Raw genomic sequence first — 23,840 nt, forward strand, 5'->3', positions numbered from 1 at the left:
GGCCTCTCCGGTGGCGGTGGGTGGGGGGGGGGGAGAGGGGGGGCCACCGGAGCCGGTTCTTGAGGCGAAAAGTCCTTGTGAAGCGAAGGGAGAGTTAAAATAATAAACCGCATCGGGTGAAGCTCGAGCGCTGCCTCCCCGCCGTGAGCGCGGCCTTGACGTGATGACGTCGCCAACCCTCCCCCCCCCACCGCCGCCGCCGCCACGCGGGCGACGTACCTTTGCGCCGTGACATCACGGGTGACGTTTGCCACGCCCGCCGCCAGGGTTTTGGCGGGAAAAGCCAGGGGGATTTTTTTTCTCTGAGACCCACTCAATAATAATAATAATACTAATAATAACAATGATGATGATGAGAGTAATACTTGCATTTGATATAAGGCCCCGATCACGTCTCAAAGCGCTTCCACGGAATATACCGTCAGGTGTAGTGACTGTGCATTCCGTCACAGCCACGACCCCACATAGCCCTGAATTGACTGGACCCAATTATTATTATTATGGTTATCACCGTCGTCATTATTTCCCGCAAAGCGCTTCGAGACGTCGCAACGGCACGGAAACGGCGCTGTATCAAACGTGAGGATAATTATAATGGCAATAAGGTCCGTCTCCCGAGACCTTAATAATAATAATAATAATAATCCTCGCATCTGATATAGCGCTTTTCACGTCGGGAGGACGTCCCGAAGCGCTTCACAGAACACACTGTAAAGTGAATGACTGTATATTTGTGGGCGAACTGCGGCAGCCAATGGCGCACAGCAATGTCCCACAAACAGTCGTGGAGTTGAAAATGACCAATTTATTATTGTTTTGTTTTTTGGAGGGATTATTATTAGGCGTTTAACCTTAGCCTTTAACCTCACCTTCCGTTATCTTCTGAGCCACGTCCCTGCTCCTTAATCACTATCGACGGTGAGCCCCACACGCCCCGTCGCACACAGTTGGTTGCCCTTCACCCCGACCGACACAAATTAAAGAGAAAAAAAAACACCCCACTGATTAGCACCGGGCGTCAGAAATTAAAACTTTTTAAACCGTTAAAATACCAATAGTTAAATCTTTATTTACAAAATAGTTCCGATATACACGTATACAAAGTTTCACAGAAACAAGGTTTTTGCTTTTGTCCCGCTTTGACGATTCCCTCTCCCCCCCCCCCCGTTCCGTTCCCCCCCGTCCCCGCCCCGCACCAAGGAGACCATCCCGTCATTCCCGGCCACGACACCAGTCCAAAAAAAAAGGCGCTGGTCCATGTATCAAACGACCATCAAGTGCGGATCTCCCTACCCGAGCGAAGGCACCGCTAGAACGTGGAATGTCACGACGCTAGTCTTTACATTTGCCCCTTGTCGGTAAAATAATTTAAGGGGGAGGTGGTGGGGGAGGGTAACTGGAAAAGGGTTTTTTTTGTGGAGGGAAACAAAATTGGCAGAAAAGGTTACAACCGTGAGCACAGGAAGAGAACTGAACATGCTTCGGACTGTGTCGGTCAGAGGGGAGCGAGGACGTCGACATCGATGTCTTAAAATAATCTCTCTACATTGAAACTGGCCATGACGGTTACTTACTTACTGACAATTCGTTCAGGGTGAAGAGCTTTCATCCTCCAAAGATTGGCTTCTTTTCCTCCCACTCCCCTCCACCCCCTCACCCGAAATTGAAGGGCGCCTGTCCTCCAGAGGATTAAGACACCGTTGAGGAAACGTCCTCCATGGAAAAAAAATGGAAGTTTCCCCCCAGTCCTCAAAAAAAGTATGTCAAGTTATTTGCTGGACGTTTGTGTAGTGTTAACTGTACATCCACCCTGCTCGCCACTCCAAACCCAACAGGCACTGATTGAAACACGGAATCAACTGCTATGCCAATTCGTGCTTCCCGGACATGTCAATGTTTGGGTAGTAGCCAAATCAGTGAATAACCAGGGTAATAAAGCACGCTCTGAGTGAACAACACAGGGTAAGAAACAGAGAGATTCTCTCCCTCCCCCAAACTAACTGGAAATCACATGAAGTCATCGAGGCACGATGGGAGGTTGAACTCATGTGAGTGAAGTTATAAGGTGCAGTTTGTGTGTTGCGGGGGGGGGGGGGGGGGGGAAGGGGGTGGGGATGGTGGTGGTGGGGATGATGGAATCAATGTATATTTTCTACATACGGTCATCCCCATTTCAACTGAGGGATAAAGCGTTTAAAGGAACGACCAATGTGCTCTTCACTTTATTCTACTCTCAGGCCATTTGGTCTGTACCCACTCAGCCGCTCACTCCACTCATTACCCAGAAACGATCAACCGTCTGAGGCATAAAAATGTCCCCAGGTCCTCTTCTTCCCCTCCCTCCCCCTCAACAAGGGGCGTGTTCGTACCCGTGGACCCAATGTGGAGGGAAGGAAGGAGGTTAAAAACCTTGATTCCTTTTATAAAGGGCTTTGGCTCCTCTTTTCTCCCCGTTTCTGTTCCCTCTCGAATCATTTCTTTCCTGTTGCATCAGCCTGAACCAGAATGGAAACTTAAATCCTTAACTCACTTGTTCCCAACTTGGCTGACACAATCCCTCGTACATCATGCCATGTTTGTGATTAAAAAATTGGCACAATTCTGGTGCTAAATGAGAGGGGGACGGGGGTCAAGACCTGGTCCCTGTACCGGCCACACCTGGAGGCTTGACGCGCAGCGCGATGCTGAAATAAACCCAGTGGTTTCTCTCTCCCCTCCCCCCGGATCAATCTCAAGACCCTTAACAAAATATTATTCTGACTGCCCGTCCGATTGACTGCCCAAGTCCCCGACCACAGTGAGCCCCGAACAGCTGATCCCGATGTTCCGGAAATGCCCGAATCCCAATTTACCGGCGGAGTGGGAATGGTAGATCCGTTTCTTGCTCCGGGTTTCTTTTATACCCTCTTTGGAGCGAGTCTCCCGACTCTGGCCGGCGAAGGTGAGCGAGTCACAGAATTCCCAGGAGGGTGAAGGGTTCTCAAAACTCTCCCCTTATACCCCCACCCCCCACTCCCTCCCCCAGCCCCGCTCAGCCCAGCCCGGGTGCTCAGCACTCGCCAGACAAGTGTATCAGTTTATTCCCGCAAAGTTCCGCTAAACTCTCTCTCTCTGCCCAGAAAGAAATATAAAGAGAAACACCTCGACACGGCTCGGCGCGACCCAACCTAACGGGAAGCGGCTCAGTCGAGGATGTGTTTCCGGCAGCTGGTGCGCGAGCGGTTTGACCGCCGGATGTCCTGTTTGGTACCCCGGCACTTTTGGCAGACAAACACCTCGGGCACGTTGGTCTTGCGGATCTTGGCACAGGACAGATGGATCCAGGTGTTGCACTCGTTACACTCGATCATGGGCCGACCGGCAAAGGGCTTCATACAGTAACACGTCACCAGCTCCCACGAGTCGTCATCTGGTTCAGGGGGTGGGGGCAGAGAGAGGATATCAGAACAGAAAGTTGGGGGGTGGTGGTGGGGGGGGGGGGGGGGGAGGGGGGAGGAAATCAAAGAAACATAACATTTTAAAACAGGGGAGAGAAGAGATTAAATGAAATTTGCGGTTGTTTTAATAAAATTCGTGCTTTTTACCTTTGGAAACGATCCCCTGGCGATTCGATGTGTCTGTCCTGTGTGTGTGTCAAAAATATTCTCCTACATCAGATGCGTTCAACCCTCTCTCTCACTCTCCTCTCTTTCTATCTCTCTCCTCTATATCTCTCTTTCTATATTTCTCTCTCTCTCTCTCTTTCTCTCCTCCCCCTTCCACACACACACACACACACACACACACATACACCCCACCCTCTCTCCCCTCCCTCCCTCCCCCCCTCCCAAGCAAATAACCGTAGAATTTGTTTGAACAACAAACAAAAGCCCAAAGAGAGAAAAAAAAATCACATCCAGAGTCCATGTAAATGAAATCAAATAATAATAAAAAATTGATACCGTCCCTTTGATCCGAATGTGACAATGTAACCCTGATGTCAGCTCCTAATCCTCATGTTAATGAGGACTGAGCCATCCTCCTCTCAGCCTGGAGGGGGTGTGGTGGTGATGGGGGGGGGGGGGGGTGGAGAGGATATATATCTCGTTATATTTGTACCGACAACAAATACTCCCCCCCCCCATGCCTGTGCCCCCACAGTCACGCACATCTAACAGGACCCACTCCACCACAACAAAACCCCGTCTGTCTGTAATTTGCACCCAATATTTGCGATTAAAACGTGTGTGTCTCTGTCTCCCCCCCACCACCAACCCCCCCCATCACCTCTCTCTCTCTCTCTCTCTCTCTGTGGTTGAGTCCTGAAGGCTGTACAAGTGATCGTCCTGCCCCCTTCCAAATAGTTGCAAGCAGCAAATTTGCAAGAAGTTTATGCGTATATAAAGATATAAATAATATTATTACCACTCTCTTTTGTTTTCCTGACAGCCTCCAGACACACACACAACCACCCACACACACACCCCCCCCCCACACACACACAACCACCCACACACACACCACACCCCCCCCCCACACACACACACCCCCAAAAAACACAAGCAGAGATGTGGCGATCGGAGGAGCTGCTGTGATCCTGGTCTGGTTTGGGGGGTGAGTAAGAGCGGATTCCACACGTTGGTGGGGGATGAATTCTCCCTACAAGGAAGAAAGAGGGAGAGAGAGAGAGGGGGAGGGGGTGAGAGAGAAAGAGAGAGGCAGAGGGGAGAGAGAGAGAGAGTGAAAGGGAGCAACAGACCTCTAAATGTGAGGGACCTACACCTCCTTCTAACGTCGCCTTGAATTGACATCGCAAGTTGCTGTGTGGAGCTGAGGATGGACTCGCAATCTGTCCTCTGTCCCCCCACCCCCCGACACACACACACACACACACACACACACACACAGACAGACAGACACACACAGACAGACGCTTCTCGTCCCCCCCCCCACCTGGTGTTCAATCTAAAGCTATTTATTGTTGGCGTTAAGTTGCTATTGAGGTGTCCGGGACGAGTGTACGTAGGTTTGGGGGGAAACGACAAAGGCTTTTATTATAATAGCAACGTGGGGCGGCTCAGCGGTGGTTGATGTCATCTCAGTGTGTGCAGTGGGTTGGGGTTGGGGAGGGGGGTTGGGGGTTGGGGAGGGACCTGAGGACGTGGGTCTTTTCTCTGGCTCTATAAGGGCTGAGACATCACCACCACCACCTCTCCCTCCCTCCCTCCCAACAGAGAGGGACAGTGGGCAGATCGCCTCTGTTTAAGCCCAATTCTGGTGTTTCTAAACCCCAAACTGAATCAAAGTTGGTTTCCATCTCAAGGCCCTCCTCACACAGCGATTTCTCCCCCTCCCCCCCCCCCCCCCCCCCCACGTTTTGGTTCAGTATTAAATGGCACAGTAACGGGTACCTTGGAATGATGGAATCTATTCGACTGCAGAGTTCGTCTTTCGATATACATTAACCGATGCAGACTTGTGTGTGGGGGGGTGCAGTTTGGTCTGTCTGTCTCTGTCTGTCTGTCTGTCTCTGTCTGTCTGTCTGTCTGTCTGTGACTGGCCACACACAGGTCACAGCTGATGTACCAGAGCACTGTTGGCACCTTTGCAACTACTATAATTACAAACTGCTTTTAGCCATTTACTCCCCCAGGCTTTGGAACTCTCTCCCTCACCCCCTCCTCCGCTGTGCCCTTTCCTTCCCCTCTTTTAGATCACATCTGAAGACCTTATGGTCACCTTCTTCCCCCTGTCCCCAACCGGCCCGGCATCGGGCTGCACCGCTGTTTAGTGCTCTGAGACGCTGCCCTGTGTGAAGGGGGCCACACAAAGGCAAGTTACTTTTGCAATTTGTAGCGCTGTGTCTCGTGGGTGAAGTGTACTTCCGTGCCCGTGTGGGCGCTGTCTGGTGTGGTACTGCGTACGTTCAACCTGTGCGGTAAAGTCTGTGCCAGTCAGTTTGAGATGCACAGATCATCTGTTTTCAACAGCCAAACCTTATAATAATAATTATTATTATTAATAACACTTGCATTTGATGTAGCGCCTTATCACGCCATTGAGACGTCTCAAAGCGCTTCACAGAATACGTTGGATATAATTGACTATTTTGTGGGCGAAACGCGGCAGTCAATTGCGCACAGCAAAGAAATAACAACAACAATAATAATTCTTGCCTTTGATATAACGCCTTTCATGTTTTCGGGAGGACGTCTCGAAACACTTCACAGGATTTATTGTATTGAGCCAAGACTGTGTGTTCTGCAGATGAAGAAAGAACATAAACACATATATATATACAAATGTCTATAAACGCTTGTCAAATTGTAAAACTTCAAGTCTTCAGAAAGAACTTGCATTTTTATTGTGTCTTGTTACCAAGGAAGTATTTTCTACAGTAACTGATGTCAAGTGCAGTGATGGGAATCAGCTAGTGTTTCTGCCCAGATCTCCTGTCATAGCCTTCGACCGGATTAGCAGCACGAACGCAGACCGTTTCTCCCCTCTCTTAGCCCCCATCCCCCTCTCTCCCTAACCCTGAGACCAAGTATAGCGCCAACTGCAGCTCCAGCTGAGATCAGAAGCTCAACACAGAGCAGGAGGTGATGAGGGCTGTGACTGGATTTGGTGCAGTAACTCAATGAGCTGTGACGCTGGCCCTGGGCTGGGCTGGGCTGGGTTCGGCCGTGACTGGCACTCTGGGCTGGTAGTGTTAGTGGTTGTGAGTGTGAGTGGGTCACTGAGCTGCATTCCTGCCATTCCTTGTTTATTTATAGACGTGACAGCAACCCAACGCAGCTTCCTGTCAGTGGTTTGAAACGCGAAGCTGTTTTGAGCAGGAGGAGGAGGAGGAGGAGGGAGGAGAAGGAGGAGGAGGGAATTTCTGAGGGCTTTGCACCATGCGAACAGATCATCTTAATCAGGACGAGAGTGAGTGAGCCGTGTTGGGGAGTCAGAACAACCTGCTGTGGCGGTGAAATCTATCGCAACATATTCCCTCTCGAGGCCAGGCACTGGCTGCTTTCTATCCAGGCCCCTATTCAGTGGACAGACATTCTTAACAGGAGCCTGGGGTGAGTGTTAAGCTGCTAAGTGAGTGTGAGTCAGGGGGTGGGGTGGGGGGGGGTGATTTAAAAAGTTTGGGTTTGTCCTCATGTCTCTGAAAGGGTTCCCCCACCCTTAGAATTTGTGTGAGAGGAGAGTTTCTGCTGCTGTTGTTGGTCACTCTGGCACGGGCTGCTGTTATGTGTTTACAAGCCTCCTCTTGTGAATTTGTTGGCAGGAGATGGATTTTAGGTTAAATACGTGGCTCTGTTTTCCCCTCTGACCAGCGCGTATATATAACCGCTCCATTACTTTGTACTTGCCCTTCAGTGACCCTGAAGACCTTATTTGTTCTTGTTTTTCCCCACTCCCTCCCAACCTGGCTCAGTTATATTGATAATAATCCATGCATTTGATATAACGTTGAGACATCTCAAAGGGCTTCAGAGTGAATTGCGCTTCACAAAGACTCCAGGAGGCTGCCCCGCGTGAAGGGCGTGGTATAACTGCAAGTTGTTGTTGTTGTAAAGTGGATTGACTGTGTATTTTGTGGGCGAAACCCGGCAGCCAATTAATAGTAATAATAATCCTTGCATTTGATATAGCGCTTTTCACATCTTTTTGAGACGTCTCAAAGCGCTTCACAGAATATACTGTAAAGTGAATTGACTGTATATTTTGCGCACAGTTTGCACAATTTTATATTTTGCACAATTGGGCACAGCAGTGTTCCCACGAACAGTCATGGATTGAGTGACCAAATTTTTATTTAAATTGTTTTTTGGAGGGATTATTACCCCCAGGAAAGTGATCCACCAATCGGTTAACAACCGGTTTACTACCTTACTGCTAGGTAAACAGAGGTATATGTGGAGTACAGAAACTTTCCTAAGGTTTCGCCCTGCCTGGCCGGGAATGTGAGGTGAGCGCACTAACCACTAATCTACGGGACTCCACGAGTGCGAGGCTTATGGTGGTAATGCGTTTCCTTCTGTATTACTCCGGAAACTCTGAAACACTCTCCCTCCATCCCTCCGCCTTGCCGCATCCTTTTCCATCTTCAAGTCACGACTGAAGACCTTTCCCGTCAACAGTGCCTACAGTCACCTCCGCCACTGTCGAGCTCCGGGTCGCCACCCTGCGTGAAGGGCGCTATATAAATGCAAGTTGTTGTTGTATTACAGCTCAATTGAACCTGACGTGAGGGCTGATGGAGAGAGCCAGCATGGGGGCCCAGCCCCCGCACATGCCTTTCTTCGACCCGTCCCACGCCCTGAACATCCTGAAGGGCATCAACGAGCTGCGGGCGGAGCGCAAGTTCTTCGACGTGACCCTCTCAGTGGAGGGGAGGGAGCTGCCGTGCCACAGGACGGTCCTGGCGGCCTCCAGCACCTACTTCAAGGCCATGTTCGCGGGCGAGCTGCGGGAGAGCTCGATGGACCGGGTGGAGATCCACCAAGTCTCGGCCGAGGTGCTGGGGCTCTGGTGGACTTCTCGTACAGCGGGCGGCTGACGGTGACGGAGGAGAACGTGGAGGTGCTCCTCAAGGCCGCGGACCTCTTCCAGTTCCACTCAGTCAAGGAGGCCTGCTGCTCGTACCTGCAGCAGCGGCTCGATGTCGACAACTGCCTGGAGATGCAGGAGTTCGCCGAAGCCTATGCCTGCCGGGGCCTGGCCGAGGACACCAAGCGCTTCATCCTGCGGCACATTGTGGAGCTGTCACGGGAGGAGGGTTTCGAGTCCCTGCCCCGGGAGCGCATCACCGAGTACGTCAGTGACGACCGCCTGCACGTGGACAAGGAGGAGACGGCCTACCAGATCGCCCTGCGCTGGGTCAAGGCCGACCTCAAGCACCGGCAGCGCTTCTGGCCGGAGCTGTTCCAGCGTGTCCGGCTGCCCTTCATCCGGCGCTTCTACCTGCTGGCCTACGTGGAGAGCGATCCCTTGGTGTACTACTCCCCGCCTTGCCTGCAGCTGATCCACGAGGCGCGCTCCTTCCAGTCGAGCCAGTACGACCGGCACGACTACCCGTGTCAGCGCATGCGTCCGCGGCCCTCCACCGGCCTGGCCGAGATCCTGGTGTCCGTGGGCGGCTGCGACAAGGACTGCGACGAGTTGGTGACCGTCGATTGCTTCAACCCTCAGACGGGGCAGTGGCGATACCTGGCAGAGTTCCCCGATCACCTGGCCGGGGGCTACAGCGTCACCGCCTTCGGCAACGACATGTACGTCACGGGTAAGTCCGCCCGCCCGTCTCCGGTGTTACACATGATCTCGTCACAAAGTGCCAACTTAAATTCGGTTTGGGAGGGGAGTAAAGAGCACGGGCGCGAGGAACTCGCTCAGGTCTCAGCTCAGGTCTCTCAAGGCGGTCGCAGTTTGCTGTAGCGCAGTGGTCAGCTCACTCGCCTCGCTTCGCAAACGAGAGGATCAGCGATCGATTCCCGGCCAGGCGGTGAGGGGGAAACCATGGGCAAATTTCCTTACTCCACTCGCCTCTGTTTACCTGGCGGTGAGTAGGAACTCGGTTGATTAGTCGATTGGCGGATTGCTTTCTGGGGGGGGAATAATCCCTTCAAAAAAAAATGTGGTCACTCGATCCGCAACTGTTTGGGGGACACTGCAATTGGCTGCCGCGTTTCGCTCACAAAATACACAGTCAGTCCACTTTACAGTGCATTCCGTGAAGCGCTCTTGAGACGTCTCGAAGACGTTAGATAAGGAGCAAAATCACAGAGGGAGGATTTCAGGGAGTGGAGGTAAATAGCTGGAGGTTTTAATTGCGTAGATCAAGTGGCGGAGGGAACTTTTGACACCGAGCCTGTGGGTGTTTGCAGGCGGCTCTGACGGGACGACGCTGTACGACTGTGTCTGGCGCTACAACTCGAGCGTGAACGAGTGGACGGAGGTGGCGCCCATGCTGAAGCCCCGCGAGTACCACAGCACGGCCGTGGTGAAGGGCCGGGTGTACGTGGTGGCCTCGGACAGCACCGAGCGGTATGACCACGCGGCGGATGCATGGGAGCAGCTGCGACCCATGCCGTACCCCATGGACAACTGCTCCACCACGGCCTGCCGCGGCCAGCTGTACGCAGTGGGATCTCTGGCCGGGAAGGACTGCATGGCTATCCAGTGCTATCACCCCGAGGCTGACAGCTGGAGCGTGGCGGCCTGTGGATCCCTGCCCGCCTGGTCCTTCGTGCCCAAGACAGTCACTCTGAACGGACTCATCTACTTCGTCAGGTAGGCTCTGCCTCCCATCATCGGAGGTCTCTCAAAGGAAGAAGAATTTTGCTTAGGCCAAAGACCCAAGGTCCATCCAGTTCGCCTTCCACCATCCTAGCAGTCGCCTACATGTCATGTCCCGAACGACGTATCCGATATAATTCCCAAGTCCGAACATTGCATGTTGCAAACCCTCAACATCAAGGCAGAATTTGAGCTTGCAGGCTTAGGCTGCTGAGTCACTGCCAGGCTATGCTATTGATGGCAAGCTATGCGGTTTTTGCTGGTCAGACTCCAGCAGTTACCACCCCACCCCTCCACAACGCACACTCTGGGCTCCCCCCAAGCCTAATGCAGGGGATCAGTTGTAGCCCTGACGGCTGTCCCGATGAGATCAATAACTCACTGCATTGCCAGTGGATTTCGGGGCGGGGGGGGGCCGCGGGACGATGCGACGTTAAATCCTTTTCCTCTTCCCGCAGAGATGATTCCTCGGAAGTCGACGTGTACAATCCGATCAAGAACGAATGGGACAAGATCCCGCCAATGAATCAGGTACGAGAAGGATGCCGGTTTCGGACCTCTTGGTTCAGGAAGTTCTGGGTTCAAGCCCCCATTATCGGGCCTTGAGCTCCCAGTCCAGGGGAGGGGAAACACCGTATCGACAAAGCTGACACCCTTTGGATGAGGCATTAAACTGAGGTCCCATCTGAGTTCCTGAAGCAGGCATTAAAAATCCCGACACGCTTTTGGAGAGAAGTTGTTGCGCAATTGGCTGCTGAGTTTCGCCCACAAAATACACTGTCAAACCACTTTACAGTGTATCCTGTGAAGCGCTTTGAGACTTCTCAACGGTGTGACAAGGATTGTTGTTATTGTCAAGCGCTTCGAGACATGATGTATTGAACACACGGGTTGTTGTCGGAGAGATGGCGGAGCCTGTGACACGCGTGTCCTTTGTTTTGCAGGTCCACGTGGGGGGTAGCGTGGCCGCCCTGGGGGGGAAGCTGGTGGTCTCCGGGGGCTACGACAACACCTTCGAACTGTCCGATGTGGTGGAGGCATTCGACCCCCAGAGCGGCGAGTGGCGGGTGCTGGGGCGCCTGCCGCAGCCCTCCTTCTGGCACGGCACCGTCAGCATATTCCGCCAGTTCATGCCCACCGCGCAGGTCGACCAGTTCGGCACGCTGTCCGAGGAGCGCAACCACGAGATCAATGTGATGAATCTCGCCCGCTACCGCCGGCACCTCCACAACGAGAACCTGCGGGCGCTTCACTGACCGGCCAGTCCCAGCCCGCAACAGCCAGAGCTTGCCAACAAAGGACTTCTGTGTGACTGAGACTCCGCGACTCTTCGTCCCATCGTCCCGGCTGCTTGTTTTTCAAGAAAGCTCTTGATCGCCTGCCTTTTAGTCTTGATTAGGTGGTGGGGGGGGGGGCGGTCACTGATACCCTGGCAGTTAGGGTTTGCCCCTCGCTTCGGAATTTAGTCTGCTTGCGAGCACGTAGCACTTAATGGGTCGATCGGTGACCCACCTGCAGTAGCGCAAGGCATTCACTAGCCGTGCCTGAGCTACACCGGGCTTACCGTAAGAGCCTGCCTTATATGCGCACGTGCGTGCGTGCGTGTGTGTGGGGAGAGGGAAAGGTTCAAGACTCAGATATTCTGCCAATCATTTAACTGTTTTCTTTCTTTGATTGTTCCACCTCGAGGCGCTATATCAAATGCAAGTATTATTGTAATTATAAGCAAGCGCCTCCCCAGATTGAGTGGCGCGCGTGGCAGTCAGTGTTCATTGTGTTACGTCTGGCTTTATTTAGAGAGTGGTTTTTTTTGGATAAAAGATGTGGAAAGGGAAAGAGATTCCCGCAGCAACGATTCCCAGCTGCCAAGATATCTGCATGTTTTACAATGAAGACGTTCAAGGTCCCAACTCGTCTCGAGTCCCAACAACAGTTGTGTGGAGAGGGAGTGACCCTGACCCAACTGTCCAGCGCCTTGGGACGTCCTCCCGACGTGAAAGGCGCTCTATAAATGGAATTTTGTTGTTGTTGTTGAGTGGGGGGGGGGGGGGAAGTGGAGGACAACACTCGCTAGTGACCTCCGAGACCCGCTCTGGTCCGTCCATCCCATGGGGAAAACTGCTCAGTGACTCACCCGCTTTGGTCCTGCGCTGTCGGAGTGCGGAGGCAACAAATAACTGCCACTGCTTTTCGTGCCGAGCGTCCTGTGTTAGGGTGGGCGCAGCTGACCGATGCCCTGTTGCCCTGTGTTCACCTCGCCCGCCAGGCGATAGCTGGCCAGAAGGAAAAGAAACAGTACTCTTGAGAAAGGGTCTGCGTGTTTTTCAAGGTGATATTTATCAGGGGCTGGTTTTTGACAAAAGGTTTCGATTGTGATAATGGGAGTTGAGATACAGACTCGAGGGGCTGTAAGGCCTACTCCTTGTTTCCTTTATAATAATGGGATGACGGGAGGGATCGGTATTCTGGAAGGACATGATCAAATTGGGTCAAAGATCCACCCCGGACTTCCACAGTGAATCCTCTGCAATGTGGCTTCAGGAGAGATGTTTTTCAGATCCTCACGTTACCTCCCGTCCCTTTGGACGATGAGCTAGAAATAGTATTGTTGCTCGGTTGGGCCTGCATGTACAAGCTTCCGCAATTAGGCTGACCGCAACACCCCACTTCACAGAACGGATCGATTTCAAGATCCTTTCCCTCGCCTACAAGTCCCTTCACGCCGTGGCACCTCCCTACCTTTCCGACCTCCTTTCTCCCCACCCCGCCTCCGCTCGGCTGGCTCTGGCCTCTGCTTGTCCATGGTTCCCCCTCCACTCCCAAGTGGCCGCGCTTTCAGCCACTAAGTCTCGAAACTTTGGAACTCTCTCCCCTCAGTCCCTTAACCTTGTCCCCTCCTTCCCCTCATGCCTTAAGACCTTCCTCTTCAACCACATTTACTGCCACCTCCTCCCTTCCCCTCCGGCTCGGGGTCAGACTGCGCCACTGTTAAGCGCTCGGAGACACTGAACCACGTGAAGGCACTATATAAATTCAAGTAGTTGGTGGTTCACCGCACCTGTGAGGTAAGGTTTAACATTTCTGTTTCTTAGTCGACTTGAACAGAGACAACTTTACTGTGGGCACGTGACCAATATGGGTCCCACCGTCTCCTTCTGCAGCAAACCGGGGTGGGGGGGGGGACTGAGAGGCCATTGATTTGTTGTGTGCGCGCGAGTGTGTGTGGAGACCAGACCTTGTGTGGAGTATTGCTTGGGCTCCATGACTGAATGGTGTAGTCGGGAGCATTTTACATTTCGTGTGAAGCTGTAACCTTCTCCGCAAAATGCCACACAATAAGGGTTGCTGTTGTTGGGGGGTTTCGGGAGGGGCATTTAATTTTTGCATCAAACCAGCAGTAGAGGAAGCTAAGCACAGCTGCTGCCTGTTTGTGAGAATTTAGTGTTATTTAAAGCGTTGTGATTAGACTTGTGCCCAAAGCCAGTTTTATGTGAAATGTTAAGGTTCTAAAGGATTTTTTTTACATTTTAAGTGCTGTGGCATATTGTACACATACACTTGTAGTTTACACACAAAAATATAATGTAGAACACTAATAAATAAATAAATGGTTCTGTCTGAATGAGACAGCCTCACGTACTTCATGGAAAGTTTTTTTTTAAAAATTGAGTGTTTTTTTGTGACTATTTTATCCAAGTACTTTGGATGAGACCTTAAACCAAGCTCCTGTCTGCCAGTTCAGGTGGACATTAAAAATCCCATGGCAGTGTTCAAAATGAGAATGAAGTTTCTCCCAGTGTCCTGGCAAACAAGTCCCCCAAATAAAATTGGTCATTCAATCCATGGCTGTTTGTGTGACACTAGCTGCCGCATTTCACCCACGAAATACACACTCCACTTTACAGTAAATCCTGTTCCTGCACACAAACCACAATCGATCACTTTTATTTGGTTACCTGAGTGATGTGAAGGGCATAATTATGTTTCCCTTGAACAAGGCCTAGCTGGTACGACTGAGACGGCGTGTAATCTGCTACTTCCAAACTGTCCTAGTCCTAAGCACTTCAACGGGGGTGTCTGTACACCTCGTACCTGGAGTTACACAACATGTGAATAACATTAGCTCAAATCTGTAGCGCGTCTCTTACACAACTTGCATATATATATATATAAAACTATATTTCACCCACAAACTATACAGTCAATTTACTTTACAGTATATTCTGTAAAGGGTTTTGAGACTACGTGATAAGGTGCTACAGTAAAACTTGCATGAGTCTGATCTGTATAAACGCCTAAGTCGTGTATCTGCCCAAATACCGTTCAAGAGTTTATATTCTACGCAAGTTTGACCTTACTCAACCTTTGCGCAAGTCATATTAAATGTATGGTGCCAACTCATACAACTTAAGTGAGGTTCACTGTATATCAAATGTAAGGATTATTATTATCGCAATAAAACAGACACTTCACCAAACTTGACGGAAGCAACATTAAAATTACATTTGTTATAGCGCCTTTCAGGGCCGGAGGACGTCCAAAGGCCCTGGACAATCGGATTTCGACCCGAGCAGGGGTTTGGGATCAGGAGGGGTAGAGGACAGGGATAGGAGGGTCTTGAGATGTGCCGGAGGGAGGAAGGGAGCTGTGACCAGAGCACACGCTCAAGGAGCTGCGTCTTTGGAAAGAGTTTGAAAGTAAGAGTCATGAGAGTGAGGTAAAGTGGTTGTTGGGAGGAGTGGTCAGTCCTTAACAAAATGAGTTGAAAGAGACCCCAGAGGCAGCGGGTAACTGTTTTTATATATAAAAAACAATGTATTTTGTTTTTAAAAGCAATGTACCAGCCTTACTTTTTTTTATATATAATAAACAAAAGGAAACTCATTAAATTATAAACGCAGACGATAAAGCAGTTCCCGAGCGTTGTCACGGCTTTGCACACATGGGCCTCGGAGGACACCAGGCAGAGCGAGAGCCAAAGAAAAAAAAATATTCCTATTCACGTCATCTGCCTCTTCCCACTCACCAGGGAGCGAGCGAAGGCACCGCCTTCAGCTGCTAGTTCGAAACGAATTGTGATTTTTTTAAATTAAATTTTAAAAAAAAATCGCTTTATTCATGCATTCATTCGAAGAGAAACCTCCCTCTCCCCCCACCACTTGCCGCCCAAATCCATCCTTTCCTACGCACACTCACGGAGGCTCGTTCACAGCCTATCCCACCACTGTTTGTGGGACGTTACTGTGCGAAATCAGCTGCTGAGTTTCGCCCACAAAATATAGTCACTCCACTTCCAGTGTATCCCGTGAAGTACTTTGAGACGTCTCAAAGACGTGATGAGGCGCTGTATCAAATGCAAGGATTATTATTATTATCCCGACGGACTCTCCTCCACATAGGTCTCCGTCAAGCTGACCGGCTCCTCCACCCCCACTGCTGCCCCCAACATCTCCGTCTCTTTGGGGTGAGCGTCCCGCTGGTTTTCAGCCGAGAGCTCTCGGTCTCCCTCGCTCTGGGGGGCCGGTTCAGTCGAAGCCCCGGCGGGCAGCCCCGCTTCGGACGCACTGAGGACCCCCTGGTCCCCGGTCCCCTCCCCCGAGACCACCAAGTTGCGGAGCCTTCTCTGCCGTGGGTTGTAGTTCTCGACCCGCCCGTGGATGTCCATGTGACGTCTCAGGTGAGCCTGCGGAAGGGTGGGTTACGGGAAAAACGGACATTTTTATATGGAGCCTCACGTCACAACAACCTATTTATACAGATACAGGATCCTGCACATCGGAGGGTGTGAAGGAGTTTTAATAAAATGTGCTTTTTGTTTAAAAAAAATTTAGATAAAATGTTTTTACTGAAAAGTGTAGCGAATGCGTTTCGTAAGAGGGCACAGCGGTTGATTTGCAATGTCCTGCAGGCAGCCATGAAGTGACCGGCCGATTTTAATGGTGGGGATTATGGGCCAGGATACCGCGTTCAAGGAACGCTGTAGGAGCTTTAACATGGGACAGGATCTCGGTTTAACGTCTCATCCGAAAGACAAGACACACTCGCCCGCCCCCACCGCCCCCCCAGCGCTACAGTGAAGTTCTTACCTGTCGGGTGAATTTATAGCCACACTCACTGCACTCGAACTTCCTCATGCCCCTGTGTCGCCCCACGTGCACTCGAAGCTGATCAATGGCTGCAACACACAAAGTTGGTCGCTGACTTGACTAACAAGAATCGACAGGTGAGACGAGGACCTCTTGCTCCGTCCAACACTCGGACCGACCAGGGATTTAAAAGGTACCACTTTCTTCGCGCCTTACCTTTAGTTACCAGCAATAAGGTTACACTGATACAGAGCCTCCTCTCGTGATGGGAAGCCGTCTCGAAGAGCTTCACACAGCTGACTGCAGCAACCTTTGGAGCGTATCAATCACACAATGGGTGGTGGTGGTTTTGGGGGGGGGGGGGGGGGAGATTGGAAGGCGACTCGTTCTAGATTTGTTTTGGCCACACCCCCTCCCCCTCCCATTCAAAGGAAATTCGTTCAGCCACAAGCATCGTCCCAGTCTTGTGCACGTGGATGGCCAAAGGCAGTGGGAGGTAGAGACATTTGTATGGTGGGAGGATATCCCAAGGTGCTGGACAGTCAGTGTCTCGGACCCGAGCTGGGGATCGGGATTGGGGAGGGTGGAGTACGGAGGGGGAAGCAGGGTGATTGAAAGCACGATCAAAGAGGAGGGTCTTGAGATGTGCCTTGAAGGAGGCAATGGAGGGAGTGAGGACGAAAGGAATGTAGTTCCAAAAGCTGGGTAGGCTGGAGACCCGAACGTCAATGGCAGGGCCGACGGGGGTGGAAGAGGGAGAGAGGCGCTGGAAAGCAAAGAGCAAAGTGCGTTACCTTTAAAGGTCTTGTTGCAGATGTTGCAGTAGTGAGGCCGGCCCTCCTGGTGTTTGCTGGCCACGTGTCGGTGCAGGGGGCCGCGTTCAGTGAACTTCTGCTGGCAAATCTCACAGCTAAACGGACGCTCCCCTGTGTGAGTGCGGTTGTGTTTGTCCAGGCTCGCTGCAGGGTGGTGGGGGTGGGGGGAAAAAAAGAGGAAGAGCTCACAACGGATTAGCAACACAATCCCGAACATTACAGCACGTCTAGGCTCGCAATAGGGAGTAGGTAAATAATAATCCTTGTATTTAATATTACTTCTGCCCCCCCTCTCCCCTCGTGCCTGCCCCTCTCTCCACCTTGGATCCTGAAGGTTTTTCCACAAAAGTGACACTGGAACGGTTTCTCTCCAGTGTGTGTCCGGCGGTGAACGTTCAGGTTCCCTTTCTGAGTGAAGGCATGGTTACAGTACTCACACACGTACGGTCGCTCGTTCCTGTGAAGACGGAGACAAACCAATAACATGAAAAATCCCTTAGATCCTCTCTCTCTCTCCTCTCCCTTCTTGCCGCCACTGTGTTCCTTTTAACTCCTCACGATATAGAATCCAAGCATCATACAATACAGCGAGAGCGGTCAGCCCATCAAGCCAACAACAGATTACATTTACATGGCGCCTTTCACTTCGGGAGGACGTCCCAAGGTGCTGGACAGTCAAGGATTTGTACCCGCGCTGTGTGTTGGGATCTGGAGGGGTGGAGGGTAGGGTGGTTGACTGAAAGTGTAGTCGAAGAGGAGGGTCTTGAGACAGGCCTTCAAGGAGGTAAGGGAGAGAGCGAGGCAAAGGAACTGTGGGATAGGATTTCAAAGGGTGAGGGCACAAAGTCTGAAGGCCTGATGCCGATGGTTGGGCAGGCAGAGCGAGTGACATTGGGCAAGCCAGAGTCCACTGAGCGGAGAGGTTGGTATGAAGCCACACACAGACAGAGAAAACTCTCCGTGCCTAATTTAGAATAAATAATAATCCTTGCATTTTATACATCGCCTTTCACATCTGGCGGATGTCTCAAAAGCGCTCCACAAAGGATTTGTTCTACAACGAAGCAACAAACGTTTCCCACAACCCCCTTACATTCCCTCCCGCCCACCCCCACCAAGCGCTCATCTTAATGGGGGGATGGGAGGGGGGATTTGCGAATAAATTTAGGGCTCAGACTGGGAAGCCCCATTAACTCTGGGGAGAAAAATCACCCATCAACTCTATCCTCGCCCGCGCCCACCCCCCGCCCTCCTCCGCTCGAAACGTACATCTCCTCACTCGCTCACTCACTCGCACCTCAGTATAAAGCGGAAAGTTTCTGTGCACATACTGTACCTGTGTTTGGAGTTTATGTGCATCTGCAGCCCATAACGACTGGACGCCCTGTGACCGCACTCCTCGCACATAAATAACCTCTCACCTTGGTGCTTAGATGCTTCGTGAAGGTGCAGCTCATTCCGGGAGAGAAAGCGCTTAGAGCAAGCAGGGCACTGCGGGCAGGAGGGAGACGTTTATTCAGCAGAGTTAAAAAAATTTGGCACAGCGCCTTATGTGCCTTATCACGTCTTCGAGACAACTCAAAACGCTTCGCAAGAATATACTGTAAAACAAATGGACTACGTGTTCTGTGGGCGAAAATGCGGCAGCCAATTGCGCACAGCGGCGTCCCACAAACAGTCGTGGATCGAGTGATGAAATTTATTTTATTTATTTGCGGAGGGATTATTCTTATCCCTGGAAAGCGATCTGCAAATTGACCAATGACTCGGTTCCTACTTACCGCTAGGTAAACAGAGGCGTGTGGAGTGAGGAAATTTGTTGAGGTTTCACCCTGCCATACCTATACGCCCAACACTGGGAGCCTGGCACTGGGGAGCGGTGAGCACGGCCACAACGCCTCACACAGCAGCTCACAACGACAGTGGACAAACTGGTGACCGTTTCCCTTCTCTCCCCCTCCCCGCCCGCCCGCCCCAACCATCTCTCAGTTACTCACTCCATGAGGTTTTGGAGCTCCGTGGGATTTGATCATGTGACTCTGCAAGTCTCTCTTCTGCATGAACTGGTGGGGGCATGACAGGCACTGGAAGGGTTAAAGCAGAACAGGAATCGCTTAACCAGGTGGGACTGAGGATCGGTAGATAGAGACACACACAGAATCACGTGCGCGCGCAGAGAAAGAGACACACACACAGGCACGCACAGACAGACAGAGAGAGAGAGAGACAGAGACAGACACACACACACCACCCAGAAACAACACAAGTAAACAAATTGTTTGGGAGATGAGAAATGGCTAGTCCTGAACGCAGCAGGCAACATCCGCCAAAGGCCAAGCGGGTCTGCTGGCTGCTGAGATTCGGATCAAGCACATGCAATGTGATCAGATATTCACAAACATCGGAGCGAACCTGGTTTAGAAGAACGTGTGCGAGCAGCAGATGCACTGGATTTAAACGAAAACGCCTCGGATTCCACACAGTCATCTGAATCTCTGACAGCTCCAAACCCAGGAATTAAACAACTTTTAAGGTGGGGTGGGGGGGGGGGTGAAACAAAATAAATTGCTGGACACAATGAGATTGCTCAAGGTCAGTTTGCACCAGCGCTCTCTCACCTTGTATGGCATCTCACCCGTGTGAGACACCACGTGTTTTCTAAGTTCAATCCTTCCTTTGAACGTCTCCTTGCATTCGGGACAGGTGTAAATCTGTCACAAAAACAATACAGTCAGAACAACAACATGGGGAGGTGCGGGGGGGTGAGAATGGTGTCATATCGGGGGCGGAAAGCAGCTTGGGTCGAGGGCGGCAGCCAAAGCGCGCACCCCGAGACTAAGAGCCAGCGATCGATCAGAGGGTCAGTGTGAAATGGGTCGTGGAGAAGAAGGACTACCCAAGGACAACTAAAGACACAGCACTCATCTTCCCCCCCCCCAACCCCAGCTCCTAGCTGGACAGTCATCCTGGACGACTGCAAGCTCAAAATCCCTATCGCGAGGAGGGGGGCTTCAACCCACAACCTTGCTAGCCAGAGGCCGCGAGCGACTGAACCCGGCTGCGACAGCTAACTGTGGGGCCCAGCCATGTCTGGACTGGAGGCGTTCAGAGTGACAATAAATATCAAAAACATATAAGCGGGCGTTAAAAATAACCCGCGACTATAATTTTGTGTTAAGGGGTTTTGCTTCACGTACCACGTCCGCTCTAGTCAGGCAGTTCCTGGCCTCGTGTTTCAGCAGGTTTTCCTTCCTGAAGTAACACTTTCCACATTTGCTGCATTTAAACGGTTTCTCTCCCGTGTGTTTCCTGAAGACAAGACAAAACAAGATAGCGTGAGAGGGAGGTGGGTAGGGGGGGGCGGGGGAGGAAGGGGTCAGTCAGTACATTGCATCTCAAGTGTGCTGCCGCATTTGCCTACATATACACACGGTCATTCCATTTCCCAGTACATCCCATGAAGCGCTTTGAGATGTCCTTCGGATATGAAATAATAATCCTTGCATTTGCATCTTCAAGACGTCTCAAAAGATACACACACGCAGCTCTAATTTTAAGGATTCTGGCTCCCTAAACTCCCCCTTCACCCCCCACCGTCTCTGCCAGTGCAAAAGATTAATTCCCACATCAATTCCCTTCATTAATGTAAACCCCTCAATCACTTCACCCTTTAACCTCCTCCGCTGTCAGGAAGGTAAGCTCTAGGTTTAAAAAAACCTAATCATAATAATCACAGTAAATCACAATCCACGATAGTTTGTTGGACACTGCTGTGTGAAATTGGCTGGCACTTTGCCCACAAAATATACAGTCAATTTACTTTGACAGTATATCCTGTGAAGCAATTTGAGACGTCTCAACGATGTGATAAGGGGCTATATCAAATGCAAAGATTATGATTATCCCCACCTCAGGTGCCCAGCCAGCTCTGCGAATCTGTGACGTACAAGGCCTTGTATAAACCTACCTGTTATGAACCTTGAGGTAATATTTGCTAAGAAACGTCTTGTGACAAGTTGGGCATTCGACTGGCTCGCTCTTGGCGTTGGCTGGGTCAGCATCTCCGAGACTCTGTCCCTCCGGTCCCTGAGCTGCGGCTCTCAGTAACGTAGGCCTCTTCCGCTTCTTGTACGAGTGTTTGATCGGAACATAATCATCATCCACTTCGTCGCGCTCGTCCATCTCTCCCTCATCTTCTTTATCCTCCTCCTTGACAAGGTCCATTTCCGGGGCGGCACCGTCGCTCCCCCCTCGCACACTCCCCAGGCCGTTTTGCTCGCACTCCACCCGGCCACCTTCCCCAGCGTCATTGGTCTGATCGGGGACAAGCTCCCCTTGGGTCACCACACACTCCCCGTCCCGGTTCCGCTCACCAGAGGCCTTGACCCTCTCCCTTTCCCGCTCGGTCGGCAGCTGAACTCTCCCCGTCCTCCCACACCGCTCCGCCCTCTGGTGTCTCAATTGGTACTTGGATGTCGGTCGGTTCAAAGTCACCGCTTCCCCAGCCTCAGGTTTGGTGGCTGACGGCCCGTTGACCGTTCCGCCCTCCCCTGGAGAGACACTCCCCTCACCGTTACCCGCCAGGCTCTGCTGATAATGGCGGCACATTTGAACGGCATCAGGTATGCACAGCTCCTCGGCGGCGCTCAGCACCTCACACACATTGGCTCGAGTCAGTCGCAGGTCGCCCGTGTAGATGAAGTCAAAGAGAAGTGCCAGTACGCCCGTGCAGCTCTGGGGGAGCTGGAGATCGGCCGACATTCCCTGCCTGTACACGCCATGAAAGAAACGGCTGCAACAGGACAGGATGCTGCGATGTGCTCTCAGGCACCGGCCTTCTACGTCCAGTGTCACGTCACAGAACGTTCCTTCTTCCCGCTGCTTGTTGAGGGCGTTGAGGATCTTCTTGCTGTGTTGGGCAAAGTAGTCTTCCATGTCGACTCTGTTTTAAAAAAAAGTATAGCATCAGTCCAAGCGATGCTGTCAAATTTTCTCCCACAAAATATACAAGTGCCAATGGGACAAGTGATATTGACTGTCACAAGCAGAACCAGAGGACACAGCCTTCGATTGAAAGCGGGTGAATTCAGAACAAATCTGCGAAACACTCGTTCAATGAGTGAGTAGTAATCATATAGAACAGGCTCCCCAGAGGGAAACGGTTGAAGCAAGAAGTGTTGTTGCTTTCAAGAACAAATTAGATGGATTTCTGTTAGGAAATTATATCTCAGGATACAGTGTATAGTGTGGGACTTGACACGCACATGCAACTGCCAAGATGATGGGAGGCAAACTGTTCTTACTACACTTCACAGCACATCCTCTATGAGATGCTTTGAAACACATAATCCTAATGTGCAAGGCGCTATATCAATCACAAGGTTTATTATCTATTTATCAGTTAACATCGGTGGATGAGGGAGGAGAGTCAGTAGATGAGGATGACGTGGTCGACTGCATTGAACACTGTGGAAATGTCCAGAAGAACGAGGAGGCAGAGGGAGCTCTGGTCACACAGAGAGAGGACGTCGTTAGTGACCTTGCGTGGCCTCACCCGAGGCCTCCGATCTCTCGGCTCACGTCTTCAGGTTGGTCAGGTCTCCCCGGTCCTGCTCCTCTTCACCTCTGAAACACACAGTCAATCCACTTCACAGTAACATCCTGCGAAGCTCTTCGGGACTTCTCGACGACGTGAGAAGGCGCTGTATCGAACGCGAGGCTTGTTATTCCCTGCCCGATGGGAGGTCCAAAAAAAAAAAAAAGAGAAGAGAAGAGCGAAAGGGGCCTATTCCAGGGCACACTCCCCTATAAAAACCCAAAGAGAGGGAAGCGAAAGACATCAGCGCGAGATGTTGTGATGTTCATAGCGCTGTAAATGGCCAATGTAAATGGCCCTATCAAACCAAACCAAACCCAACCTTCCCTCGACCTTCCTCCCTCAGCAGCGGCAGTTTGCTGGGAGAGATGACAACTCAGAAAATCATGGAATCACAGAGCACAGAGGAGGAGGAGGAGGAGGAGGAGGAGGCGGCGGAGGAGGCCATTCGGCCCATCGTGTCTGTGATGGCTCTGTGAGACAGGAGGGGGTGGGGAGGAGGAGGGGTGGGGGGGGGGGGGGGAAGCTACCACCCAGTCCCACTCCCCAGAGCCCTGCAAACTTCTCCTCCCCATGAGTGCATTTGGACCTGAGAGCAAAAGCCTTCAGCTTTCCTACCTGTTGGCTGACGTTTGCCCCCCACACCCACCCACCCCCTCCTCCCCCTCCTCAGGAGCTGCAGTGGAAATGACTGAGGAGCCTCCAAACGCTCCTGAGCCTCATATCTGCGGGATACGGTGTGACGCCTCTGCAGATGGCCATGTGGGGGGGGCGGGGAGGAGGAGGAAAGCTCACTGAGCATGCGCCGTTCACGTCCCCGCGTGTTCTGCGCATGCCCGGAGCGCGGGGGCCGCTGGGAGTTGTAGGTTTCCCGCCGCTCGGCTCTCGCCCCCTCCGGCCCCCCCCCGCCGTCGCCGCGGCCTCGGCTTCTCCCGTCCCCCGAGGTAACCTCCCCCGCCGCGCGGCGGCTCACCTGCTCCCTTCTCCTCTCCCTCCCTCCCTGCGATGCCTTCGCGCGCCGCTCTCCTCAGACCGCGGCGGCGCAGCTCTGGTCCTCCCTCCCGCCCGCCC

General features: G+C 52.0%; 2 protein-coding genes across 7 annotated transcripts; one reads left to right on the plus strand and one right to left on the minus strand.

Annotated features, from left to right (window-relative positions):
- Window positions 1–4,539: 4,539 nt before the first annotated feature.
- On the plus strand, window positions 4,540–12,276 carry LOC103184225 (kelch-like family member 21). Its single transcript, XM_042343541.1, is given in 6 exon segments — window positions 4,540–4,593; window positions 8,208–8,501; window positions 8,504–9,259; window positions 9,861–10,266; window positions 10,731–10,803; window positions 11,217–12,276. Coding segments are annotated over 5 exon segments (1,815 nt in total). The 5' UTR covers window positions 4,540–4,593; window positions 8,208–8,233; the 3' UTR covers window positions 11,529–12,276.
- A 3,097-nt stretch (window positions 12,277–15,373) lies between these two features.
- Window positions 15,374–23,827, minus strand: zbtb48 (zinc finger and BTB domain containing 48). 6 transcript variants are annotated; one of them, XM_042343539.1, is made up of 11 exons: window positions 23,743–23,826; window positions 22,713–22,798; window positions 21,141–22,115; window positions 20,371–20,482; window positions 19,792–19,884; window positions 19,171–19,257; window positions 18,510–18,664; window positions 17,494–17,630; window positions 17,153–17,317; window positions 16,359–16,447; window positions 15,374–15,955 (listed from the first exon to the last, which is right to left on the minus strand). In XM_042343539.1, exons 3-11 carry the CDS (start codon window positions 22,106–22,108, stop codon window positions 15,644–15,646), a joined length of 2,118 nt encoding a protein of 705 aa, XP_042199473.1. In that variant the 5' UTR covers window positions 22,109–22,115; window positions 22,713–22,798; window positions 23,743–23,826; the 3' UTR covers window positions 15,374–15,643. The 6 variants fall into 6 exon arrangements, with proteins under 6 accessions (XP_042199473.1, XP_042199471.1, XP_042199472.1 ...); XM_042343537.1 differs by having other exon boundaries at window positions 22,713–22,978; XM_042343538.1 differs by lacking the exon at window positions 23,743–23,826 and adding an exon at window positions 23,388–23,405 and having other exon boundaries at window positions 22,713–22,978.
- Window positions 23,828–23,840: the final 13 nt, after the last annotated feature.

This window comes from Callorhinchus milii, unplaced genomic scaffold (assembly GCF_018977255.1).
Source record: "Callorhinchus milii isolate IMCB2004 unplaced genomic scaffold, IMCB_Cmil_1.0 Scaffold24, whole genome shotgun sequence".
Lineage (NCBI taxonomy): Eukaryota > Metazoa > Chordata > Chondrichthyes > Chimaeriformes > Callorhinchidae > Callorhinchus > Callorhinchus milii.